This window comes from Hyalella azteca, unplaced genomic scaffold (genome assembly GCF_000764305.2).
Source record: "Hyalella azteca isolate HAZT.00-mixed unplaced genomic scaffold, Hazt_2.0.2 contig3946, whole genome shotgun sequence".
NCBI lineage: Eukaryota > Metazoa > Arthropoda > Malacostraca > Amphipoda > Hyalellidae > Hyalella > Hyalella azteca.
The window spans coordinates 243040-252486 of record NW_025934174.1 but is presented as its reverse complement, the minus strand read 5'-3'; the positions used below and the strand labels follow the sequence as shown (position 1 = coordinate 252486).

The 9447-nt window shown below is 39.1% G+C and overlaps 1 protein-coding gene across 1 annotated transcript; it reads left to right on the top strand.

Moving 5' to 3' along the window:
- The first annotated feature begins 441 nt into the window (after positions 1-441).
- On the top strand, positions 442-6674 carry LOC108677023 (mannosyl-oligosaccharide glucosidase-like). Its single transcript, XM_018165172.2, has 6 exons — positions 442-687; positions 1028-1236; positions 1930-2087; positions 2513-2690; positions 3451-3599; positions 4281-6674. Exons 1-6 carry the CDS (start codon positions 633-635, stop codon positions 6004-6006), a joined length of 2475 nt encoding a protein of 824 aa, XP_018020661.1. The 5' UTR covers positions 442-632; the 3' UTR covers positions 6007-6674.
- The last annotated feature ends 2773 nt before the right edge of the window (positions 6675-9447 follow it).

Sequence of the window (9447 nt, the reverse complement as noted above, 5' to 3'; positions counted from 1 at the left end):
CAATCCCAGATCGACCTCTCCTGCAACACTACCAGCGGCAAGAAGCAAGCAACAGCATCGTGCATCAGGTGGCCCAAATGAGGGCGGATGGACAATAATCAGAGGCGGCTATCCATCGTGGCCTGGGACTGCTGCATCCCAAACAAATACTAAGGATATTGCCATTGTGCATGCCATTTTGAAGACTGTTGAGTGTTGACAGAAGTGTGGAAGCAGTGGTCCTGAACTGCCCAAGTTCAGAACTTCATAGAATGACATATTTTATTCCATAATTCTTGACTTTGGTATTTGTAGCCACTAGCCAAGAAGCTGTAAGATTTCATGCCTACTGAAATGACTTGATACTGGAGATCTGAAATGATACTGGAGACTTTGAAGCAACAATATTTCAGAGAAAAGTATTTTTTCCAGTCTTTCTCATCAAGTCTTTGGTAAGATTTTTTAATTTCCATATTCTTGACATTCTTTTAACTCTAAGATTCCAGGTTTTTTCTGATAAATTCAAATTCAAAAATAATGAATGTACAGAATTAAATGTATTGAATAAAAATTTGATACAGCTAAGCTCAACTGGGTGATAGAAGAAGCAGGGCCTAACTCTGCCAGACTAATTTTGACTATATTTTGTAATTATGGCTCGTCAAAGGAAGCCGCATAATGGATCTTCTAGCCAGGAAATTCCTCTGGGTGAGTTAATTTAAATGTAAAGATCTGTGTTTTGGGCAATTTAAAAATTGAGATGATTGAGCCATTCATTAAGAATTTAAACTATTCATGTACTCGAAATTGACTAAGCTTGTAGTATATTCTCTTCTCAAAAAATTAATAACAAATTTATACTAAGAAGCCTTTATTGTTATTATATGATTTGATTAAAAAATTTTCTAGTGCAAAAGCAAAGTTTTTAATGTTGATGAGTATATATATATATGCATTAGTGTAACAATTCGTTTATTTCCTAATTGAATTTAAAATCAACTTTATTTTGATGTATCTAAACTTACTTTAAAATATGTTCATTTGACAGGCAGAGCCACAAACAAGCCCAGACACAAGCCCCAGCAATATTATCCTCTGGATGACAGTGACAACGAAGCCCTGGACAACAAGAAACAAAGTTGGCTTAGCACTTCACTCTGCATGACCCTAGCAAGCAGCGTCATACTTGGCGTGGCATATTTCCTATACCTTGGATATTTAGAGACTCGAGTCAATACTCCTTTATCTGCTCCAAAGGTTAGTTTTAACTTGTAGGTATGGTATATCTGGACTTGAATTTTATATTATATTGTTTGTTCATATATTGTATATCTTGCGGCTCATTAATCACTTCTTTTTCTGCTGCAAGTGAATGAATTTTTTTTTAACAATACTAAAAAAATATTTTATATCATCCTGAGATTTTAATTTTTTAATGAAGTCTTATCTGGTGTGGTTAAGTGGGACATTTTGATGCCTGAATCCTAGCTAACTCTGTCATGGCTTCTGTCATTATTTCAAGGCTAAGTAAGTTATAAATGTGTTTTTTACTGTATTGAAAGTAAGTTATTATCTTTATTCGTATGTTTCATAGCACTCTAAGCTTCCTAGCAGGGTTGATCAAATTTGCTCTCCTGGACTTTTGATTCAAGATTACTCATAGCCTAAAAGTTAAAAGAAAAAACAGTCATTGTGAAGTTAATTTTTTCAACATCATTGATGATGATTGATTTTCAAATAGCTATTTAATTTTAATGTATGTTGATAATTGTGTGCCTGTGAAGCTCTTTAGCTTATATAGGCATGCACAAGGACATTTTGTATTTTTTTTCTTCAAATTTTTATGGTCTTTTTGAAGGTCTAATTATTGATTGAGTAAAAATTTTTTATTTTTTACTAAAAGATTGTTGATGATGGTTTTCATATGCCTTGTTTCACTGCATTTCATAGGTGGTTACAAAAACAGGCTTGGATGTACCTGATAGGTACTGGGGAACATATCGTCCTGGAGTTTATTTTGGAACTCGTGTTAGGCACCCGACCTCACCAGTGACGGGACTCATGTGGTTCTTGCCAGGACATTTCCAACAGAAAATGCTTGCTGTCAGGTGAGCAAATTGTGTGCATTAGAAACTCTATCCTATCAAATGCATCAGTCCCCAAATTAAGGGTTAATTAATCCCTGTGCTTATGTACCAATTGATTTTTGGACAGTTGTTAATTATGTTATCTGTTGTAATTACATTTATTTACACTGATTGCAGCATGTCTGGGGTTATGTTATGAATTCATTCATAACATAATGAATTCATAATTTGTTATGAATTCAAACTTCATCTTCCTATGACTGGCAGTTTCTCAAGCAAAACCAACCCACCAGTAGTAATAGAAAAAAATTAGCTGCTATGTGTATGTGAGCAAGTTTTGGAAGTAAGGCCTCTGAAATGTTGTCAGTGCCTAATGTAGCCTGATTAATAAGATAATACATGTGAAAAATTTGGGGAGGCTCTGGTATAATACTGGAATTTTTCAGGCACTGGTGTGACCAGGCCGATGAACTCTCATCCTACGGGTGGCAGCGCCATGATGGCCGATATTTTGGGTCACAGGTAATCCAGGACAAGGGAATGACAATCACCACAGACTTCGTGAAGAGGCTCGGGGGGAAACATGGCGGCGACTGGACTGCTAGAATAACTGCTCACCCAAAGGTATATACCACGTACCTATGTTGAGGATTCGTGCATACCAAGCCCATTGTATTGGTACCATACTGAATATACTGGATTGCCAGAATCACTGCTTGTCCATAAATAAATAATATGCCAATTATATCCATGACAATTGGAGATTTATGTTCATTAAATCAGATTAATATCTTCATGGGCCCTTGTTTCTCTAATAATCAGACTTATTTATATAAAGAGAGGTTGCATCGAGAATCAAAGCAATATATTATTTACTGGGCTTATAATGAGCTATTGTTAATACGTATGCAGTGTGCCCTGTAATTTACATGAGGTTTGTCAGTGCGGGTTTCCGATGTTTATTATTATTATCTCCATTATTTTTTATTCCTCTCTTCTAATTTGCGCTAACTTGTGTTTCTCTTTTGGAGCAATAACATTTTAAGACATTTGGACTAATGACAGCTTAAATGTGAGATTTGCGAGCATAATGCAACTTAATAACTGAAGTTCTTACTTACATTTACTATTTGGTAATTGTTAACTTTTTCATTGCTCCAGAAAATTTTATTGATGATTTGTGCATGAGGCTGGTTTTTTAACATTCCCGTCAGTAGAAAAATTGACCAGTGTTTGCTCTGGGCAGCCGGCTTTGCTGTACACATGATGCGCTCATGAGAATCTTTGAAATAAATTCACAATTTGTTGAATTAAATTCTTAATTTAAACTATTGCTTTGACCTGTACAGCATGGCAAATATAATAATTTTACCAATATTTTCAGACCAATGCAGGCATTGGGCAGCTTGCCTCCCTGCTTTACTACGTGGCCCTGGACCCTGACGACCCCAGCGGCAGCATCCAGCCTCTTGTGGGGTCCACCCAGGGCCCCGGTGCTCTCATGGGCTCTGCTGAAGCATTAGGAACCTTCAGGTCATTAGTAATACAAGCGTTTACTTGAAATGAGTAGCTCTGTTATCATTTAATAATTTGCTCTGCTGAGGATTAGGGTACCTTCTGGTCATTATTAATATAAGTGTTATGTTTAACCTGTCACTTGTCCGTCGTATAATAATTTGGTATTAGTGAGCTACATTCAAGGCTTCAGGACATTGATAGTCTAAGCATTACATTCCTATAAGCCATCCCGCCATATCTAATAATTTTCTAATGACTAGAATAATTTGTCTTATCAAGTCCTCGTTCTGTAGATACCGTATTTTAATTGATATATTGTTCTGTTAAGCATGTTTTTTTCCTTTCCATTGTATTGTGACAATTATTTATCTATTTTACGCCAAATTGTACTTTAAAGCTTGATGGTCTTCTTAAGTCTATTACTTCATCTCTGCCTCTAAATTGCAAGTTAGGCTCACAATGACTATGTGACCAGTTAGTAAAATAAGCAATTTTTAATTTCACGTTGCCAGCGTATCGTATATTATTAATTATGAAAGAATTTGTTTAATCATTATCGTTATTCTATAGCAAAGTTTTCAGTATCACGCATGACTCTCATGTCCATCCGATGAGAATTAATTATCATTAAATTAGTTTTTTCTTCTTTTCTTGGCTATTTTCATTTTTTTCTAGTTTCTTTTTCTTGTTTTCTAGGCTTCATCTGCTGAACTCCTCAGGAGTGGTACGACATACGAGTTACCTCAGCACGCGGCACCTTGGCTTAGATTTGCTCAAGGAGACGGTCTTTAGGAGCCTACGACCCATCCAGTCGCCCGGGACGAAAGAGAAATACATTGGATTTCCTGGGGAACATTTCCCTGCTGACAGTTCATCGCATAACGCTAACTATGTTGCCTTTCAAGTGACGGCAGAACTCCCTTTCCAAATCGAGGTTGTCTTCGAAAGTGACAGCTTTTCACAAAGACCCAATATGCTTATGGGCGATGTCTTCTCGCGGGATTTAAAGAAGTATTCTGAGGAATTCGATGCTCAATTTGATCATAAATTCCCTCTGAAGGAGAAGGGGTTCACCGAGGATGAGATAGCATTTGCTAAAGCCGCCATGAGTAACATGATCGGCGGCATCGGGTATTTCTATGGGGCGTCTCGAGTGCAGGGACGTACCAATAATGAGCCTGTGCCTTACTGGAAAGCCCCGCTGTACACAGGCGTGCCTTCTAGAAGTTTCTTTCCTCGCGGCTTCTTATGGGACGAAGGCTTCCATAATTTACTAATTTCCAAATGGGACAAAGAAATATCGCTGGATATCGTCGCTCACTGGATGGACCTCATGAATTGGGACGGATGGATTCCCCGGGAACAGATCCTCGGGTCAGAAGCTCGTGCTCGCGTTCCTGAAGAATTTGTTGTTCAACGCAGCGAAAACGCAAACCCTCCTACGTTGTTGCTCACCTTGCACTCCATGATGAACGTATTCAAGGAAGGCCTCAGTGATGATGACTATGATAGTCTTAAGCTACTATGGCCTCGACTACGCCTGTGGTACTCGTGGTTCAACACCACCCAAAGCGGACCAGTGCCGGGATCGTACCGGTGGAGAGGCAGAGACGCGAGCAACAAAAGAGAACTCAACCCTAAAACCTTGACTTCAGGCTTGGACGATTACCCGCGCGCGTCGCATCCCAGTGTAGACGAAAGACACTTGGATCTCCGCTGCTGGATGACGATGGCGTCTGGGCTCATGGCCGATATTGCCACCATGATAGAGAAAGATCCTGCTAGATATCAGGAGACTTACGATTATCTGAGAGACAATGACCTGCTTGACCGTTTACACTGGTCGTCTGCTGAAGAAGGCTACATGGATTACGGCCTGCATACTTTTGATGTGAGTTTGCAGAGAAAAAATCCGGGCACTGAGATGCAGAGGGTTACTTACTCCACTCCGAAGTTAAGATTCGTGGACTCGCCGGGCTATGTGAGTTTCTTCCCGCTCTTCCTACAGATCTTAGAGCCATATTCATTGAAGCTCGGTAAAGTTCTTGAGGATCTCAAACGACCAGACTTACTCTGGACAAATTATGGACTGCGTTCTCTAGCCCGGAAGTCTCCCCTGTACATGAAGCGCAACACTGAGCACGACCCTCCGTACTGGCGGGGCCCAATTTGGGTCAACATGAACTACTTGTGCATCCGCGCCTTGTATTACTACGCCAACACCCCCGGGCCGTACAGCGACCTCGCCCTGGAGATATACAAGACGCTCAGACAAAACCTTATCAAAAATATTATTAAGGAATATAAACGTTCAGGATACATTTGGGAACAGTATAATGACCAGACCGGGAAAGGGCAGGGATGCAGACCTTTTACTGGATGGTCTGCGCTCGTTGTATTGATCATGGCTGAGAATTATTAGACCACATTCCCTGAGTTAATTTTTATTACGGTTTATAGTTTCCTATGGAAACGATTAATAACTTCATGGGGGCATTTGATATTCTTCTAAGACAACTTTCATCTGTGATGAAGTCGTATAATGTGATGTTTCATTCATTTTATTAATTTCTGAAACGTTATGAAATTGTGTATGACCTCGAATCTTCGTACATGTGGTCAAGGATTTATCTAACGTAAATTGAATCGATTTTTACTTTCTTGTACTTTTTTTTACATGATCGTGAAAATATATAATCTAGTGAACTGAGGATCCGCGAACGAGAGCGAAAACTGTTGCCAGTGACAATCTTACAACCTTATTGCATTTTGATTTATTTTCAGTTACATTGCACTCGTCAGACAGGTGCTCCCGATATAGGTATACTATTCTAACGCTTGGGTTGTGACCTCCTAAGCGCCTTTGTTCAGGACCTCATTTTTTCATCTGATGTATTTTTATCTTGCCTGCTTAAAGGGCCTTGTTTGTGTACTTACACTAAAAATTAGTTGTTTCCATAATCTTGGTATGGACCGTTATTCATTTTTATCATTGATGTAAAACATGTAAAATGGAGAATTTCTCTTAATTCCATAAATATGCGCTGTTATAGTAATTCCAAATTTTCACTGATTCTTTCGCCTTGTGAGTTTATTAACTCAATAATATTATCTCATATTAACCTAAACTTCAGTCGGCTCCAATCTCATGTTGATAGTCAGCCGCTATCAAATGTTGATATACCTATCCTCGAATCAGCCCTAATCTCTTATTAATGTAACCTATGAACAGCTGTAATCTCATATTAATCAGACTTTTAATCGGTCATAATCTCACATAAATATAGCCTCTAATCAACAAAAATCTTTCTCTTCTGCTCGCCGTAATGTCAAATATCGAGATTACTTGCAGTAGTTCTTGTTTGCTGTGACCTCGTCATGAAATCTTCATGAGCTCCTCTCCTACTTTTTCGGCGTGTCTAGTTCTCGGACTTCGATCTTGATCGCCACATTTTTGTGTGTGTGGGCTTTTGGAACTGCAGTGCAATATTATTTTATTATGATATACGAGTGCCGTATTTTTCACTTGATTTAATAATTTTTCAGCGTGTGGGTTTGGAATTCCAACGCAATGTATTTGTTATTATTTTGTATGCAAAATGGTGTAGTGCTTCATTTATTGCAAATAAATATGTGAATCTTGCACTTTTATTTAAAATAAAGTAGTGTTGATTTGTATGGTCGCTATCTGAAAATTCCGGTGACTATCATACAATGTAACAATTTTATATTGTTTCCGTGTTAACACCGTTTTCATTTACACGATTCCTATTATTTTAGGTTATTATTAATATCGTGAAATTGTTCACACTTCCAGGAGATGATATTCATGATAATATCAATAGACTATCTGTGCTGGGAACATGAACGTACCGAAATATTGTTATTTTCTATGATAGGTTGCTTCAAGTTTTTTTTTTTTAATTTGTTCAGCTAGTCCGGGCCCTTCAGACATTTTTAATGTAGCTTAGGCCTGTGTTTGCAGTTGTAAATGAATGCCCAGATGAGCAATAATATTCCATTCAATACAACAGGACCTTTATTTTATGAGTCAGTTTCTCGCTCTATCCTCTTATTTATTTCTGATTTGTTATAATATAATAGAAGTGTCGGCACTGAAGAAATAGTCCCATGGCCTGTTGTCGATTCTTGAACTTTTCGTGACTTGATTCACAAGGGATCCGGCCTTTGGAACCCGATCTTTCCATAGCTGACGATTGATTGAGATAGCTGCTGGACTTATTGCCTGGTCCGTAATTTGCTAGGCATTTCAAGACTGAACATATGCTCCTGCATAGCTTCGTCTAGTCTGTTCTTGAAGGCGTTTATACTCGGAGCGTCAACGATGCTATCAGGGAGGCTGTTCCACATGTCGGTGACTCGAAGCGAGAAGAATTGTCTCATGGAAGTGTTAGAACGCAGTTATTTTAGTTTAAAGCCGTGGCCCCTGGTACACGTATTGTTATGCAATGTATTCTGTTATTAAGGTTTGCCGCCATGAGGCTTTATTATTCCACCAAGTATCCAGCACCTATCTCATACATACTCATTCCTATCTCATTCATACTTGTTGATTTATGTGATGTTAGAAGAAGAGAAGAACTTTTTTTAATGGACTATCACTAATTTTTTGTGCCTGTTGCCGAATGTAAATCTTAACATAACAGAGCGATGTCGGCGATGAAGAGTAAGCCTGGTGTGGCCTGTCGCCGATTCTTGTACTTTTCGTGACATGTTCAATGTTCACAAGTCCAAAAGCATTCATTTGACCGGAATTTTTCAAGGCTGACGATAGCTTGAAATAGCTACTAGACTTCCACCGGGTTTGATATGGTGCTAGACATTTCACGTCTGAATATCTATATTTCCATAGCCTTGTCTAGTCTGTTCTTGAACTCGATTATACTCGGAGCGTCAACGATGTAATCGGTAATCGCTCGACTTCCTTGTGAATTTCTTGCTTGCGTGACTGTGGAGACCTGTGCGCTATGGTACCCTTGCACATTATGATTATTTTTAGTACTCGAGTGTTTGTAAATAAAAATTTTCTGGATGTGTGTTTTCCTTCCTACTGATATTGAACGAGCACTTTATTTTGTATAAAAAAATTTGCAAGTCTTTTGTAAAAAGAAAATTTTACAAGGACATAATTTTTTCAGCGAAACGTGGTGAGCTCATTTATGCTGAATGGAGTGTCATGAACCATTTTAATTGAACCCGAATTGAACATTGCTCCATTATTTCATTGATATGTCTATTTGCCGGATGATGACTCATGACCGGTTATTATCTATGAGTTATGACAATAGGTCGGCTCCTAGTAATGCACTTTTTTTGCGAAGTTTGTTATAGTTTAAAAACTATATGGAACATGTGGAACAGCCTTCCTGACAGCATCGTTGACTTCGAGTATGAACGCCTTCAAGAACAGACTTGACGAAGCTATGCAGGTCCGAAAGTTGCTAGGCATTTCATGGGGTCGCCTGCCGAAGACCACCACTGCCCTGGATGTAATGGGCATCGTGATTCCTGCCTTCCGGAACGTAGCCTTCAACACTTCAAGCCGTCTTTATCTAGGCCGTGGATCGAATCAGCCCTCGGTCGAACGGCCACTTGTCGGAGGACGATAAATTTTGGAACAGAACTATGTTACCTGAAACCTAACCTCAGATGCAGTGAACGTAAAATTACGTAATTTAACGATGCCCGGAAGTCATATTCGATCCGCGGCCTGGTGGTGCACGGCAGGTGGTGGTCAAGGCCGGAAGAGGACAAAGCCGAGTGGTGCACGGCTGATTGGTGTAGGTCCGGAGAGATCCAAGGCGTTCGATTCAGGGCTTATTGGTGCACAAAATTGGTGGTG

Coding starts and splice junctions, on each gene's coding strand:
- LOC108677023 (XM_018165172.2), top strand. CDS start 633: ATGGCTCGTCAAAGGAAGCCGCATAATGGATCTTCTAGCCAGGAAATT. Junction 688..1,027: donor TAGCCAGGAAATTCCTCTGG/GTGAGTTAATTT, acceptor TTCATTTGACAG/GCAGAGCCACAAACAAGCCC. Junction 1,237..1,929: donor CTCCTTTATCTGCTCCAAAG/GTTAGTTTTAAC, acceptor TGCATTTCATAG/GTGGTTACAAAAACAGGCTT.